Source organism: Silurus meridionalis, chromosome 18 (genome assembly GCF_014805685.1).
Source record: "Silurus meridionalis isolate SWU-2019-XX chromosome 18, ASM1480568v1, whole genome shotgun sequence".
In the NCBI taxonomy this organism is placed as follows: domain Eukaryota; kingdom Metazoa; phylum Chordata; class Actinopteri; order Siluriformes; family Siluridae; genus Silurus; species Silurus meridionalis.
Genome location: NC_060901.1, coordinates 6,798,186 through 6,816,557, shown reverse-complemented (window position 1 = coordinate 6,816,557; position 18,372 = coordinate 6,798,186). Strand labels below are relative to the sequence as shown.

The following is an 18,372-nucleotide window of genomic DNA, read 5'->3' as shown; positions in this document are numbered from 1 at the left end:
TTGGCTTGAAGTTTGTGAAACCGGGAAAAAAACCCAGGAAAAATCCATAAATTAGCCGCTTCATTGTTTGAACCGCAGGGGTTCAAAATGTGGGAAAAAAGTAGTACGAAAAATACGAGATATATATTAAAATTAACTTTATCCTCCTACAAGACCCCCCTTCAATATCACATTCACATGAGTAAACAGTGACTTAGGTACTCTGAATTTCTTTAAAAAAGCACAACAGTTACTCTAACTTGATCATAACTTCAACTAATGTAGCGCTTTATTGTTGAAATCATACCACAAAATATCATTGGATAATATCCTGTGGAGTGTGTGTGTGTGGTGTGTGTGTGTGTGTGTGTTTGTGTGTGTCTAACGAAAAGTTTGATCTAAAATGGAACTTTCTATCAGTGTACGAATCCGTGTACCCACTAATGATTTCAGCATGTGTGTGTGTGTCTGTGAAAATCTTTGTGTTTGTGTGCAAGTCTATATGTGGAAGTCCGTGTGTGTGCCTTTGTATTCTGCCTCACTAGCACCGGTTACACAGTGTCCTTCCACTGATTTGCTCTATTTGAGTCTAAATCACACAGATCAACAAACAGGCAGCCGACCACATTCACCTTGGCAATGAAAAAGAAGGTGTGATTTGTTCAGGCTGGAGGAAAATAAAACCTGCTTACACACAACCTCACACACTTAAAACAAACACAGATTATTATTACTGCGTAAAATAAGTGAGGCGATTACTAAAGTAATTGTACAGAATGTACTAAAATCCTACACACACACATTCACACACACATTCACACACACACACACACACACACACACACACACACAGACACACATACACACCGAGTGCTATCTCAGCTTGTCTGCCTCCTGTCACTTCTTCCACTCCGTGAGTCTTTGCTTTAGGCCCACTTCTCTAGTATCTATGAAAACATATTAAATACTGATGTTTTGTTTAATATTTGAGTGTCTTTTTGCTTTTTGTCTCCTCAGAATGCCTTGTCTATTTTAGCCAAACACACACACACACACACACACACACACACACACACACACACACGTGCATCACGAAAGCTGCTTTATAACGCTCCCTCTTCCTTCTTGGAATAAAACCAAGGTCATTATGCTCTCACTGTCTCTCTCACACACTCACTCACTCCCCAGCTCTCTCTTTCTCTCTCTTCCTCTGTAGGTAAATTCATTATTCCTGTCCTGAACACTTCTCTAGGCACCCTCATTACACATTCAGGTTATACTGTCAGTGGAGAGACTGTACAGCTCAACCAGTCTCATGCAGCATAATCAAAAGCACCTAGAGAACATACATAAATCTGTACATTAATAAAAAGTACCAAGTAATTCAATTGGAAATTCAATTTTGCTTTTGACTTTTTAACCATTAAACCTAGTCTTCCTGGCTTTAGGATTCTATAATGTGTATATTAGTGAACTACTTTCACCACTAAAAAACATTCTTATCCCTTGATTCTTGACCCATCTTCTGTGCCTCAACAGCTCCTGATCTTCTGCGAGCCAATTACAGACATTCGACTTATCAATCAGTGTTATAGGGTGTGACGTCAAACAGCACGATGCTGCAGTATCACAGCTCGAGGGCATGGGATCATATCCTGAGCTCAGGTGCAGAGTTTTGCTTATTTTTTCAGTGTCCTAATGCATGAGTAAAAAACATAACAGAGTTTACTGATTTCAAACTGTCGCTAGGGTTGAATGTGTATGATGCCATTGGATGGTCTTTCTGATTTTCACTCGAAGGCGACCCTGATTAGGATAAACCAGAGACTGATTATTACATTAGGAAAAATCCATAGTCTAAAATTATTTGCCTCGATGCTTCGTTTAGTCTTCTTAACTAAACAAGGAGCATTGTGTTTCCCAAGGCCCATTATTACTGACGCACCGCCTGCAAAACCCTGAAGCGCACTGGACAGATAACACAGAAGATGCTGCAGAATGACAAATGGAGGAACGGGGAGAAAACAGCAAGGGGCGAGGAGAAGATTCAGGTCAAAGAAAACATCACAAAGTTTCCAAAGTTTGGAATCATTTAAAACTAATACATGAAGAAAACTCTGTACAGTGCGGTTACCTGTTTTAAAATAAATAGTAAATATATTTTTATATTTTTACAATTTTACATTGCGAGACTGTGCGAGATTTAATAAATAAATGCATGAGTGAGAATAATTTTGAGTTTCATTAAATGAATGTTTTCCCATTACTTACTTTTAACGCAGGCACTTTGATTGTACTGTATTTGTATTTAGATGTAAAATGGCAATTAAATGCCTTAAATGGGTTTAGTTTCACAGATATTTTTATGCAGTTTCAGCAATATAAATATATATTTTTCTTAAAAGGAAACAAAATGACATTTTAAAAGACCTGTCTTATTTTCTCTCTCTGATTTAGTTGCTCTTTACTAAAGAAAAAGTCCTTATTACTTGATGGAATAATCGTTAGAATATTCAAATAATCGATAGCAGCAGCCCTAAACATAATATTAGGCAGGTGATCATAATGTAATGCCTGATCGGTGGCCATAAAGTTATGCCTGCTTGGTATATGGTCCCCAACTTACGATGGAGGGAGATGCGTTCCGATGATCACATTGTATCTTGAAAATATCTATATAATATACAGTGTATATATATATATATATATATATATATATATATATATATATATATATATATATATATATATATGTTATATATGTTATAATAATAATGTAATATGTACTGTATTTTCCGGACTATAAGCCGCTACTTTTCCCCACGTTTTGAACCCCGCGGCTTAAACAATGAAGTGGCTAATTTATGGATTTTTCCTGGGTTTTTCCCGGTTTCACAAACTTCGAGACAAAAAACTGATCCCCATAACATTAGACCAATGAAATTTCCGAATTGGTTTAGGTGACCCAATGAAACTCTTTATATTAAATCAGATAAATATGGTTGAGGTTCCTCTGACGTTTGACCTGCCGCTCACTCGGACTGTGTACAGGAAATGCGAATCATTCGTCACGCTGAAAACAACCGGGGATGAAAAAACACACTTCACCTGTGCAAAATAAAAATCTTTGTCAAATTCAGTGGGTGCGACTTATATTTGGGTGCGCTTAAAAGTCCGGAAATTACGGTAATAGTGTGTACAATATTTCTAAATCTTTCACAGCTATAATCATCATAAGATTGTAAGTAGAACCATCGTAACACGGGGACCATCTGGATATGTTTTATATATGTGTTATGTCCTTCCGTGCTTATGTGCCTCAAGAGCGTCCGAAGATCTACTAAAGAAAAAGAAGAAGATAAAGAAGAAAAAGAAACTACTGAAGATTACATTAGGGAACTCTGAAGTTATATCTGTTTAGAAACCAAAACTGTTTCACTTATAATATAAATGATATGAATGCTTTATCCATGATTTCTCCTCATAACTTCATTCCATTAGCAATTTCAATGTTTTTAAGCAGTTGTTTAGAACATAGCTTACTAGCATTTGCTAGCATTATCTCCCAACTTGGAAAGGCAGAATGTGTTAATGAATTTTCAAGAAAAAGTCAGCAGGCTTTTATTGTCATTCCAACCATATACAGTACAGTACACAGTGAAATGGACCGACGTTCCCCAAGGACCAAGGTGCTACTTACGACAACATAACTGAATAAATAGTAACAGAAACCCATAGCATGCCACGCTATACATTTGTAACAACAAAATATTACAGAACACGTAAAACAATTGTGTTAGATACTAGAAATAAAGCTGTAATTGATCATACTCCTCCCACAAAAGAAAAAAAAAAAAAAGAGAGAGAAAGAGTCTATTTAGGCTCTCAGCAGTGGTGCAGGAGTCCTACGGCTGGATGAGCATCCGTACAGACACACGCCAGTGCCGCAGGGATTATTCCGCATGACAAAGAGACTTTAATTACTTTATTATGTTCTCTCTGTGTTACTGAGACTAGAGCTAATGCACAAGTCATTCATCCAATCTACAACCTATCTAAACTAATCCGGTAAGAAACAACATATATCTAATAGCCTTCGTATCACATTCAGGACAGCGCTCGTGCACTGTCGTTTTCTACCGGAAAATCTAATCTGGAATTAAAATATAATACTGGCAGTCAGATATTTCACAGTGCACACACACACACACACACACACACACACACACACACACACACACATGTTCACATCCACAGTAGGGGCAATTTAAAGTAGCCAATATGGTATGTTTTGGGACAGTGGGACGGAGACAGGAAGAAGATTTGAAAAACTACCCAGACCTTGATCTAAAGCTTGGACCCTAGAGTTGAAACAGATCAACACCACCTTCTGTGTCACTGGGCCACAGTTTGATCGAAGCATCTGCTAATTAGATCAGCTTTGCTTTATTCTAGCACAAAAGCAGGCGTTTAATATTGTTAATTATCCTTTTCTGCAGCAAAACAGCCACCATCAGCAAATGTCACCAGGCCTTGTCATACTAGCGTCCATCATTAATTCGTCACCATAATAACTCAACTTTGTCTGTTTAGCCGTTTCAAATATAGACATTGTCACATAGAAACCCAGATGAAGATTTTGATTCCTAATGAGCAATCCAAAAGCGATGGGGGTGAGGAGGAAACGTTGTGAGCCAAACACCATGTGAGGAAGCAGACTCAAAAAAGGAAGCCAAGAATGTTTTAAACGCTTTTTTTGTTTAATTGAGGCACACTTGAAGAAACTTTTGGAAGCATTTGTGAACATTTACATTCCATACTTGCTTTTTTCAGCAGGTGTATGATGCATAATGAAGCTATTAAGATATTAAGAGAACTAAAACAAAACTCCTTCAAAGTGTAAAAAAAAAAATTATAATGTGGGCCTGAAATTATGTGACAAACTGTACTATAACTGCAACACTGTCAGAACCGAGAGTTTAGAAATAATAGCAGGAATTTATTAGAATCTTTATTGATCCTGCAGGGAAACTGTTAGGTTGCAGTTGCTCGAAGTACAATTAAAGTTAAATAATATATAATAATATAATATATAATTCAATTATTAATTAATACATTAATATAAATTTATAAATTATAAAAGTTTATTTTTTCAGTGAGTATGTATGGTAGAGTGGCCAAACGGAAGCCACTCTTTAGTAAAAGGCACATGACAGCCTGCTTGGAGTTTGCCAAAAGGCACCTGAAGGACTCTCAGACCATGAGAAAAAAAATTGCCTGAATGCCAAGCATTATGGAGGAAACCAGGCATTGCTCATCACCTAGCCAATACCATCCCTACAGTGAAGCATGGTGGTGGCAGCATCATGCTGTGGGGATGTTTTTTAGCGTAAGGAACTGGGAGACTAGACAGGATAGAGGGAAAGATGAATGCAGCAAGTACAGAGACATCCTTTATGGAAATCTGCTCCAGAGCGCTCTGGACCTCAGACTGGGGCGATGGTTCATCTTCCAACAGGACAACAACCCTAAGCACACAGCCGAGATAACAAATAAGTGTCTACAGGACAACTTTGTGAATGTCCTTGAGTGGCCCAGCCAGACCCCAGACTTGAACCCAGTTGAACATTTCTGGAGAGATCTAAAAATGCAAAGAAAAATGGGAGAAACTGCCCAAAAATAGGTGCCGAGTTGTAGCATCAAACTCAAAAAGTCTTGAGTCTGTAATTGGTGCCAAAGGAGCTCAACAAAGTATTGTGCAAAGGCTTATATACTGTACATGTGACATTTTTTCATTTTTTATTTTAAATACATTTGCAAAGATTTTTGTCATTATGGGGTATTGTTTGTAGAATTTTGCGGAAAATAATGAATTTAATCCATTTTGGAATAAGGCTGTAACATAACAAAAAAGCACTGTAAATACTTTCCAGACTTACTGTAATATATATATATATATATATATATATATATATATATATATATATATATATCTTTTAATTAATTGAAACCCTCCTGCTGTGCTTTAGTTCTGTGATTAACATTTCTTACATATTCATCATTTAAGCTATAATCTCTCTAGTTTTTTTTTTCATGCCACAGTCCTTCTTCTATACACATTGACTTTCTAGCTTTAGCCATCTTTCAAATTATTTGCCAGCTTGCTTTCTTGCCAATGAGGCAGCTAATCAAATGGTCTGATTAAACTCATCAGTCCCTGGAGAATTTTTACTTCTAAAGAATAAATCATCATTACCCAACGCGAGAAATCTTACCCGGGGGACTATTATGTAACAACTGTAAGAATATCTATAACACAATTTCCCATTTTAAAGCCTGTATTGTGCTCTTTTATTTATTTCAGTGCCTTAGGATAAGAGTTTCTAAAAACTTATCAATAATACAGAACAACACTTTATGGCCAGGCTCACCAAGGTGTGCTAATGAGGGTAATTCCATACCAGAACAACCTGTCAGACACACTATTGCATCCCTTTCACATTGCACCTTGTGCCCTAACTGTAACACAACTCCAGCGATCTCACCACTGACCCATCATGATACTGCTGATGGAACCAAGAAATAACCAAGACACCTCTCTGCTATTACAGTCATTCTTTATCATTCTCTAGAGTTTCATTTGTATTAATGATGTGTATGCAAAAATGACAGGGGACCTTGTTTTGAGGGAAAGAAGAATTAAATATAGTTTTGAATATATGATTTTTTTCCTATATACACTATATGGACAGAAATTTGTGGACATCTGATAATTCATATGTGCTTCAATTTTCTGAGGAGGTGTTCCACAAGATTTTGGAGTGTAATTGAAAATTTTGCTACCGTATTTTTGGACTATAAGCCTCTACTTTTTTCCCAAGTTTTGAACCCCACAGCTTAAACAACGAAGCGGCTTATTTATGATTTTTTTCCTGGGTTTTTCCTGGTTTCACAAACTTCAAGCCAAAAAACTGAACCCCATAACATTAGACCAATGAAATGTCCGAACGGAAACTCGTGCTTTTTTATTTTTCTTAGCAACAGTGTTATGGGTTAGTCAAAGAAACGTAGAAATGAGCATCAGAAAATAATAAGGACATATTCCTCATCTTGCACACATGCAGTAAATAGCGGAAAAATGCGGCGCCAGGCTATTCCCAAAATACCGCTCTGCTCTTAAAGGAAGCGCAACATATTTCACCCGTTACACCGTGTGACAGACACTGTCTTTCGTTAAAGCCTGTGTAAAGTTCATTAGTTTCAATCTACACCTGTGTCTTTTAGACAGGTGCGGCTTATTTATGTTCAAAATTAAAATCCTTATCAAATTCAGTGGGTGCGGCTTATAGTCCGGAAATTACGGTATTTTAAATAGTAAAGGCTTGGGGTGCAGTCTCAGTCGTAATTGTGTTTTATATGGTTGAGGTCAGAGCTCTATAGCAGGCCATTTAAGATCTTTCAATATAACTTATGTAAACCATATCTTCATGGAGCTGGCTTTGTGCACAGGGGTATTGTTACACTGGAACATTTTTGGGTCTTCTAGTTCAAGTGAGCGGAAAATGTAATGCTACTTATGTACATAACAAGATGTATTAATTATTAATTTATTATATAATGATGTCTATTGCTGTTGAACATCTGTGAAACAATCTGTCTCTTTGTTATCACTTTATTAAAACCACTATAAACTCTGCTTTCTTCACCAGACTTGTGTCAAGTTAATAAGAACTGCAAAGCCATCTGCTCTAAACACTTTCCATTATCGGAAAGTTAAAGCTTTACATACATGACTCCAAGACTCCTTTAAAAAAAAAATTGAAGATTCTTTTTTCTTCAATTTCACCAAACCAACTACCGCAAACGTTTTAAAACGGATCACAGTGTGAACTTGTAGTTACTATAGAAACTTATCTTATTAGAGGGAATACATTAATATAAATCTTGCAGGCGAAAAAAAAACTGTCAGTGCCGCTGCTATAGAATATTATGAAATGCTTTATGAGCCGGCTGACCTGTTCTGACCCAGTGAAAGTTAATAAAGATGCGATGAACTCACGTTTACTCTGTCACACGCTTTCTCTTTACTTTCTCTCTCTAATCTACCTTCATTATGTCACTTTATGAACCCTGCAGCAGAATGACTGTAAAAGCCCATTGGACAGAAGCAGGTAATGCGTGAAAGCGAAAGACACAGAGACAATATCAAGCGTGTACGGTTGCTTCCTGAGTGATGTATAAATGTAAGACGAATGCAGGTGACATTTAATTTAACACACAGTTCATGCGCACTTAATGCATTTCTCACTTTCTTCTACTTTCTCTTATTATCATCCTGATATGGACTGCGTGAATTTTAGTGTGACAGCTGCTTACATAATTGAGGCGTTTGACACTGAATAAGTCAATTAAGGCACTGCTGATTTAATCGAGCTGATTAGAAATGACTCCGTTAGGAAATAGGTGTTCAGACCAACACAGGACATGCACATGATGGCTTATTTGCTCCATTTAAAGACTTTTTGTAGTGAGGTTGAAACCCAGGCTTGGGGTGAGACTGAAATTAATGGGGTAGTTCAGGTAGTGTATTCGTCATTTTATGTATAGATTTGATCTTTTAAAGGCAATGTAATTTCCCAGAATCATGGTGTCATAGTCGATAAGTAAAAAATCATTCAGGAAAATATATAATAACAGTGACAGACAATACAAACTCAATAAATACAGGAAAAAGACATTACAGTAAACAAAAACGACTCAGTAAACACTGAACACTGCAGAAAAAAACATTATTTAGCAGCACTGTAATAGATAAAATCATACACAAATAGGTGGGAAACTTCAGTATATTTTTACACAATCATCAGCTTGGGGAACAATCCAATTGTCCTTGGTGTAGTTTTTGTTGCCAGACAGTGTGAGTATTTTAAAACCTACTTTTCTACTTGGATTTTCTCTCAAAGAAATGTTTTACTGAAATCTTGAATTTGCAAAAAAGAAAAAAAACACAGAGCAGCAGTTCTACAAGCAGAAACAAAATGTTGCTGTTAGGGCATAAGAACATTTTCTGATAACTTTGATCTGATAGGAAGGCAAATCTAGTACGATAATCCCAATAGCATCTCTTTACAACCATGGTGAGCAGAAAAGCATCTTGCTTATCAAAACTTGAGACAGATGGACTAAAACAGCTGAAGACAGGATTCAAAAAGCTCTTTTTACCAGTTTGTGATTTTTTACAGCTGTACCGTGGCATGGATTTTTCACATTAAATGACAATGACAGATATATTATTTCACATACACTATATAGACAATAGTTTGTGGACGCCTGAACATGAGATTCATATGAACATCCTATTCAACATTTAGTCCCCATTTGCTGCTTTAATATTTTTCATTAGATTTTGGTATGTTGTGCTCATTCAGCAACAATGGTGTTAATAAAGTCAGGTATTAATGTAGGTGAGGAGCCTGGGGTGCAGTCAGCATTCCGAATCATCCCAAAAGTGTTCAGTATAGCTGAAGTCCAAGCTCTATAGAAGGCCACTCAAGATCTTCCACTCCAACCCATGTAAACCATATCTTCATGGAGCTGGCTTTGTGCAAAGATACACTGTCATGCTAGAACAGATTTAGGTCTAATAGTTCAATTGAAGGCAAAACGATTGCTACCGCATCCAAAAACATCCTATACAATTGTTTGCTTCTAACTTTGTGGTAACAATTTGGGGAAGAACCACAAATGACTAGAAAATTCAAGTGTCTCAGTACTACATATAGTGTATTTTGTCAACTGCTAAGTTTGGGGGGGGGTTAATTCCAGGCAGCACCGTGTTTATTGTGTAAGGTCATCAATTATTACCTTTATAGCATTGTCCTGCCCCTTCTTCTCTCAATAAACGAGTAAGACTCACTTCAACGCTGAATGATTAGCATGTTTGTTCATTTTGTTCATGACCAACAATTATGAGTTTGTTCAAATCGTTCACAGACGTTATTCCTTTAGTTTATTCAGACTCTCTGGTTTGGTCTTGTTTGCTAAGAGGCATGTTTTTCAGCTGATGTTAAAATGAAATTCTCTTTCACAGCTTTCAAATCAGTCACATGTTGAGGCCGGATGTCGAACAAAAACGACTCATTCAGTTAAAACATATGTACAAAAAACACTGATCACTAAGGTCAGTATTACTGGATCTTTGTAAAACATGCCATTAATGAAACACGGAGCCTGGAACATCACTTTCATTAGCATCCAAAAGAAAAAAAAAAAGACCTTGGTCACATTTTCCCAAAACTCTGTCCTAGCTGTCTTGTTTCTACAGCAGAAAGAAGAGAATCGAAGCATTGTCCTAGCTATCTGTTAGATGTGTCACTACCAGGCAAAGGTGTGATCTAGATAGCGTGAAGGTAGAGGCATTATCTATAGGGCTGATCACCATAAAGACCAGCTATAAGAGTGAGAAAATCTGTAGCGCTATGCTAACATCTGGGTAACATCTTATACAAAAGAGCAGTAGTGCTCTGTATCTCTGATCAACAGAGCAGCGTGCCGAGAACACAGTTCAGGTGTATTATGTCTCACAGCTTGAACACAACATTACAAATAAGCTAATGTTTGTTTTCTTCGGGTAAAGGAGCAGTCAAGACACATTTTTCACCCTGTAATTCGATTCACCAGGGTGCAAATGTAGGTTACATAAGGAGGGAATAAAATACAAGTGGGAATACAAATACAGGACAATAAGCAATTATGGGATTTGATTATTTTCTTATAACTGCAAGTCCTGAAGCATCTTTTTCCCTTATATATCACAGCAATTTGCCTACAATTACAGTTCTTATTTTATGAACAAACTTGTGCTTTGTGTCCATTTAAATTTCCGCTTAATGCTTTCTGTTTCTGAGAACAGGTTCAAGGTGTATGAATTCACACTTCACAATTCCATGTAAAAGAAGTGAAAAACGATTCTGGTGACTCGGCTTGTCTTTTATATTTGATCAGCGCTTGTGTTTGCACTCGAAACAGCAGTAAACGATTCAATGAATAAAAAGAACCTGTTATATTTTTCTGCGTCTGAGATCTCCAAGTGAGCAAAAGCACTTAATAATGGCAATTATTAGTAATGGCAGTCCTTCTCTACTTTCAGAGGTGTTTCTGAAGCGGGTGAGGGTTTAGAATGTGGAGCTCAGAAACGTGTGAAAGTGTAATGGATTAACGTTTGGACAAGGAGTGTTGATGGGCTGCTCTATTGCCTTTTAAAGATGCTACGCTTTTCAAACACTCTGATCTTCTAAGAGGTCTGGGAGCAACAGTCGAAGAAACAGTGTCATGCCGTATTAACTAAAGAGATGAAGTGGATTGCTGCCAAGAATAAGATATAACACAAGTTCTGATACAGAGCAAGCTGTTGCGTCGCTGGTGTGAATTCTGGCCTTATGGAAAAATGCTATAAAGCTATCAAGTTTATTTCCATCACGAGCCACTGATAATAAAGAAATAAACCTGCTCAGTGTATTGAACCTCTATCTATCTATCTATCTATCTATCTATCTATCTATCTATCTATCTATCTATCTATCTATCTATCGATCCATCCATCCATCCATCCATCCATCCATCCAACCATCCATCTATCCATCCATCCATTTGCTATTCTGCTTATCCTAAAAATGATCACAACAGATTCTAAAACCGTTCTTTTAGGTAACCCAGGAACATAAGGTAAAGGACACCATGAAGGCAGGGGCAACCTCACTTTACACACCTTAATTTAATTGCTTATCTTCTGTAAGATCTTTATCTTGGTCAGGGTTGTGGGGAATCTGATACCAATCTCGGTAACACTTGACACAAGGTGAAAGCTGAATACACACTGGATGGAATGTTTGTCTATTACTACACATTCTACACACAAACACATACATGCCATCTTACATCTAATGCCAATTGAGCATTCCCTATATGTTTCTGGAAGGATGGAGGAAACCAGACAACCCAGAGGAAACCCACCTGAAGCTCCTCAGTAACCTGAATGCAGGTTCAAACTTTGGAGCAATGAAAAGGCAATGCTGTCTAACATCATTTATATGAAATTGAAAACAGAACCAAGGGACAATAGTAAAAGCTGCCAAATGAAAAAAAATGTTAAAATAGATCTATCTATCTATTTTATTTATGAGTTCTATGGTTTTAATGAGTGACAGCAAGTTAAAATATTATAATGAGAACTACAACCTAATATCTATAAATTAATTTATAGTCAAATTATCAGGGTTGAGCAATGGGTTATTTCTAATAGCATAATAATACATGAGCAAGTACATTAGATGGATAAAATCTGTGGACACCTCAACATAAAATTTGTACATGCTTTTTTTAACATCCCAGTCCTTTGCTGTTATAATAACCTCCACTCTTCTGGGAAGAGGTTCCACCAGATTTTGGAGTGTAGTGCCACACATAGTGTTAGTCAATTAAGGTGTGTGAAGAGGCCTGGGGTGCAGTCAGCATTTCAGTTCATTGTCAAACAGGTTTGAATCTCCTAGTTCAAGAAAAAGGCATTATTAACTGCTACCACATCCTAAGACATCTCATAGAAATAGGTGGCATTTTAGGGGGGAAAAGGCTCTATGGCACTCATAAATAGACATTATTATTGTTACACTATTAACTTCAATAAGTTCAATATTTAAACATACATTTTCTGTTCTTATAAAGGTTAATCAGTGTCTTTTATTTATTTAAAAATATTTTTTACAGTTAATGCCATTTTTAGCTGTAAAATATTAGAAAACTCCTTATTTAGAAGTTTAGTGCCTTCATGCAGTGTCTGCTTCCTCATCCTTTCACAGCCCCCACCAATAGCACTGAGTTAGTAAAGGAAAGGAGGTCTGAACGAAGTAATGGTGCATTGTGATCAGGCCGGGGTGAAAGGCAGATGAAAGGAGGGGCTGCAGCACCGAGGTCTTGCAGCTGTGTGGCTGTTTGGAAGACACGGTTCATTAGCAGCCAGCCCTTGTGAGTCACTTCCCCCTCCCATGTGATGAAGACCTACACACTTGCACAAACACACATACAAACACACACATACACACACACACTGGCTCCTGCCATTTACTCACTGCTGAGTCTGGGACTATAATTGCTTTTCCTTTACTGATATCATCCTGATATCATGTGACAGACAGAAAAGTGCTTTCCCTGCGCACAATGGAATGCGCTCATCCTCTTTGATCGTTCACACAGTTCCAACGTTCTCCAACAAAGTTCGGTCATTATTTTAAACGTATCCATATCAAGCTTGTCAGCCTATCATTAATGCAACGCTGATGCTGTTTGCCATGAAATCAGTTGTGAAATCAGTGTCAGTTTATCGGCATGGGTCTTTATAGATCAATTCTCTTCCAACAGCTAGCATGACATCGTAAGCATGTGAAACATACCTGAGGCGTAATCATCATGAACAAGATGGATTATTTACTAGATTGTCCTTCACCCCCCCAAAAAAAAATCTTTGGAGAGGAAATTAAAATGAAAAAGAACATTGACTATGCACACATTATCTAATTAAAGTACAAATTAAACAAAGTGCCAAATGAAAGGTTTGAAGTTTTCCTATTTGCCATGATTAGTATTCATAGAAAAGTCTGTAAAGTGTTACAGATGGAAAATATTATTTTTTAAATAGGCATTATGAATGCAGCTTCCTACATGTGCATTTTATTTTTAAGGTATTGATAGGTATAGTTTTGAGCCTCGCACCTTACAGCTGTCACTGAACATATCCAGCTCTGCTAGATGCCCAATTTCTGCCTTAAATTCCACCACGAGCACGCTACCATTTCCTTATTTGATCAGATCTAGTGATGTAATGATGTGCAGGCTGCAGATGGAGAAGAGAGTGCTTGTTTGTTAATAATACTCATTACGCCATGATGGGGAACCTAAATATGCTGTGGGCCTGTAGTGTCTGCTGCCACATTATGCTATATTTACTGCTATATGTATGGCTAATATACAGTATACACACACTGCTTATTGTGTGAGCATTGTGTGAACTGGAACAGATGGCCATTTATTTAATGCAGATGTCTTAGGGTTACGTTTCTTTTTGAAAAACATTAATGTTACGGATTTCTTTTGTGGACATTGATTATGACAATCAATGTCCACAAAACATTCTGTAATATTTATGTTTTTCAAGAAGAAACATTATCTATCTATCTATCTATCTATCTATCTATCTATCTATCTATCTATCTATCTATCTATCTATCTATCTATCTATCTATCTATCCATCCATCCATCCATCCATCCATCCATCCATCCACCCATCCACCCACCCATCCATCCATCCATCCATCCATCCATTTGCTATTCTGCTTATCCTAAAAATGATCACAACAGATTCTAAAACCGTTCTTTTAGGTAACCCAGGAACATAAGGTAAAGGACACCATGAAGGCAGCAGAGGCGACCTCACTTTACACACCTTAATTTAATTGCTTATTTTCTGTAAGATCTTTATCTTGGTCAGGGTTGTGGGGAATCTGATACCAATCTCGGTAACACTGGACACAAGGTGAAAGCTGAATACACACTGGATGGAATGTTTGTCTATTACTAGACATGCTACACACAAACACATACATGCCATCTTACATCTAATGCCAATTGAGCATTCCCTATATGTTTCTGGAAGGATGAAGGAAACCAGACAACCCAGAGGAAACCCACCTGAAGCTCCTCAGTAACCTGAATGCAGGTTCAAACCCGATACTCTGGAGCAATGAAAAGGCAATGCTGTCTAACATCATTTATATGAAATTTAAAACAGAACCCAGGGACAATAGTAAAAGCAGCCAGATGAAATAATTGTTAGAAAGACAGGAAGACAGAAAGATAATAGGTAAAGGAAAAAGTCATCAGCACAAGCACACACATTTCTGAGCGCTTAACATTCAAAGGCTTTAAATAAGAATTACAGCCTGCTGACCCATGATGAGTAGTCTGTCATTTTAGCCCATGCAGGTGCACTGTCATTTGCTGTTCGTGTTATGACAGCAGCCGCACTGCGCTTGCAAAGCGCGCTGATCAAAGTGTCGTAGCGCACGGTTTGAAGATTTTGCCCTGGAGGACCTCAACGCCTGCGTAGAGGTGTGGAAATCTCCAGGGTTGGGAGTTAAAGTAGTAAAGCCGCTGGGCAATGCGAGGTAAAGCGTTTCAGAAGTGAAAGATGGTGCTGCAAACAATTTCAGCACCACGGAGAGCGCACCGACGCGCCGAGCAAACCATACACATCCAACATGCGGGTTTCTTTCTGAAATAACCACCTGCCTTCTTACAGCTGCATCTCGGCTTTGAGATGATTAGTGATGAAGCTCTGGCACAATCTGCCACAAGATACAAGGTGATACAAAGGCGAGCGTTTCTGTGTGCTTTCAGCGCACTCGAGATCCGGTGCGTAAAAGACGCACAGAGAAAGGCAGAGTGTTGTAAGTTTTGTCCTATTGCTGAGTTTCTCTTAGACCATTTAGATATTTACAGTATCTCGTTTTTCTCCCAGTTTGGCCACTTTGAACCAGTTTGATGACACGGGAAAATGTAGACAACATTTGAAAAAGGGGTTTCAAACGTCACATATAGTGTTAACCTGAAAAAAAGAACAGATTAATGTGCATGTGCATGCACAATCTCTCTCACACACACACACACACACACACACACACACACACACACACACACACACAGTTATCAAAGCAGCTGCTTACCCTAGAGTGGTCATGGTGACGATGGTGTACCAGAAGGCCGCTGGGATGCTGGTAAACTTGCTCGCGGTGGAGCCTTTTTCCGCGTAGAACATGACTGTGGCGAAGATAATGATGGCCATGGTGAGGGAGAACAGGAGGAATCCCAGCTCGGAGGCGCAGCTTTTCAGCGTGTAGCCCAAAATGCGCAGGCCGGCCGAATGGCGCGAGAACTTGAAAATCCGAAACACTCGGAAGACCCTGAGGGTCACGAAGGCGCCGCTCACGTCCTCGTTGTCCGTCATGACCAGGCCGATGTAGTAAGGCATAATGGCCACCACGTCGATTATGCTCATCACGCTTTTGACGAATTTGTACCTGCTCGGTGCGGCGATCAGGCGCAACAGGTACTCGACAGTGAAGATCATAACGCAGGCCGTGTCCAGGCAGAAGAAGGCGAGCGCGTAACGCTCGCCGCAGGACAACTCCTTGGCGCGGTTGGCCATCGAGCCGCACGGCACCGTCTCCACCACGTTGGCCATGACCGACACCGCAATGAAGAAGCCCGTCACGTAGTAGAACACCAAAGCCATGGTGCTGGTGTGCGGGTTCTCAAACGCGCGCCACATAGACTCGCGGAACGTCATGTCGGGAGGCGGAAGGTCCGCGCTGTTCTCCGTGTCCTGGTCGTCTTGGATCCGCTCGGCGTTCTCCCTCCGCCGGTCTTTATACTCTTCATAGCAGCAATCTCCGATGATCTCGGGGATGATCCCGAAGAACGCGAGCTCCTCGTCGTACGCAGAGATGCACTCGTGGCGCGGGTAGTGCAGCTTCCCGGTGCGGTAGAAATTTAAAATGTGGCGGAAGATGTCCGGGTCGCGGTCGAAGAAGTATTCGTTGGTCTCCTCGTGGTAAAAGAAGTCGCGCTCTGTGCTGCCCAGGAGCGTGTCCGGGTAGCGCTCCAGCGTGTTGCGCCACGTCTGAAACTTCGAGCCGCTCACGTTCAGGATGATGAGACCGTCCTGCGCGCGCCTCTTGTCCCGCGGCGGAGCGGGCATTGGCGCGCTCGCGACCGGCATCCATCCTATAGCCGCAGCACGCGCGAACGGTAACCAGGCTGCAACTCCAGCCGCCATGCTGACTTCACACGCTCTAGTTAAAGGCTGACTCGATGCTCCGTTTTCCTGCTTAAAGATCCACGACTGAGTAAACGGACATCCGTGGATAAGACGCAAAATACAAGCCGTCCGGTCCAAAACGCGCAAAAAAGCCTGAGAGGTGCGCGAGCGCGCGCGCGTGTGCTTGTGTGTGTGTGCGTGTGCGTAAAGCGAAATCCTTTTACTTTTCAGTAAGCAGTGCACCAAATTTGCATTTGCACTTTATCTGCTGTGTTTGGCGACACGATGGGGTCTTACCTCCAATACGCTCGTGCACAAAAGAGAAAATCGCGCGTGCACTCGACATGAACTGTACTCCTTGATTGACTCTGCTTTTTTCCTGGAAGTGAAAAAAAAAATGCAGAAATAAGTATCCCAAATAGTCTTGTGTGCTGTGCAGCAACAAGTTCAACAGTCGGTCTCGGGTAACGGTTTAGATGCGGTCAGCCAAGCGCGTGCATGCTGTTGCACTCCGCGGTGCCAGAACGCAGTGTGCCAGTGGTCCATAAGCCGGAGACCACCCTGATATGAAAGTGTGTTCATGCAAAAAAATAATGCATTTTGCTTTTCCGCGTTTGTCACCACTGCATTTCTATTTCGTTCTCTCTCAGACCGTCGGAGGATGCCGAAAACTATATTTCAAACCCGAACAAGATGAGTGGGGAAAAAGAATGAAAAAAAAAAGGACAGGGTTTATAGCTGAGCAGCAACAAATGATCAGAGTGAAGCTGGAGACTCTGCTGGAGAGAGAGAGAGAGAGAGAGAGAGAGAGAGAGAGAGAGAGAGGCTGATCCGCGGCTCCGGAAGAGTCACGTGCTCCACGCACCGGCTTCCTCCTGCGGTGAGAACGGAGCAGTTGAGAAACTGTGCTGGCGCGCGCGCGTTAATTTTAAACACACAATATCAATTCCCAAGGAGAAAGGAATTTCCATTATTAGGAAAGAGCACGTGATGGTTTATTCCCTAAACTACAATGTAAAGTGATGGATGCAAAAAGAAAAAGTGAGGAACAGGGAGCGGATGCTGCACGCTCGTGCGCAAACCAGAGCCAAAAGCGCGGTGCGTTTGCGGACATTTAGGCGTGGAGTGATGATTGAATCGCGCAGGACCGCTAGATGGAGACAGGTCTCAGAGGAGATCATAGATAATAATAGAGACGATAATAATAATAATAATAATAATAATAATAATAATAATAATAATAATAATAATATAAATAAGAAGAAAACATGGACCTCCACTTAAGCATCAACTTTTTTATTCTGCCATCTTTTGCTACTAAAGAGGGTTTTTCCCCTTCCTCATAAAGATACCCCTTTAGGGCACTTTCTCATATCACTGTTTTTTAGTAGGGCACTGCGTCACATTTTCTCAGGTTTCTTGTACCCTTTAGGATACTGAATTGCATTTTATCACATCCAAGGGCAGGCTCTAGGGCACTGCATCTCATTTTCTCACAAGTACCATATATGGCACATCATTTTAA

At 39.6% G+C, this 18,372-nt stretch overlaps 1 protein-coding gene across 2 annotated transcripts in view; it reads right to left on the bottom strand.

Annotated features, from left to right (window-relative positions):
• The window catches only part of kcnd2 (potassium voltage-gated channel, Shal-related subfamily, member 2), a 152,111-nt gene extending 134,498 nt beyond the window's left edge, over positions 1 to 17,613 (bottom strand). For both annotated transcript variants that reach the window (XM_046874287.1, XM_046874288.1), the window contains exon 1: positions 15,754 to 17,613. In XM_046874287.1, coding sequence (XP_046730243.1) covers positions 15,754 to 16,865 — 1,112 coding nt within the window. In that variant the 5' untranslated portion in view covers positions 16,866 to 17,613. The remainder of the gene's footprint in view (positions 1 to 15,753) is intronic.
• Between the last annotated feature and the right edge of the window lie 759 nt (positions 17,614 to 18,372).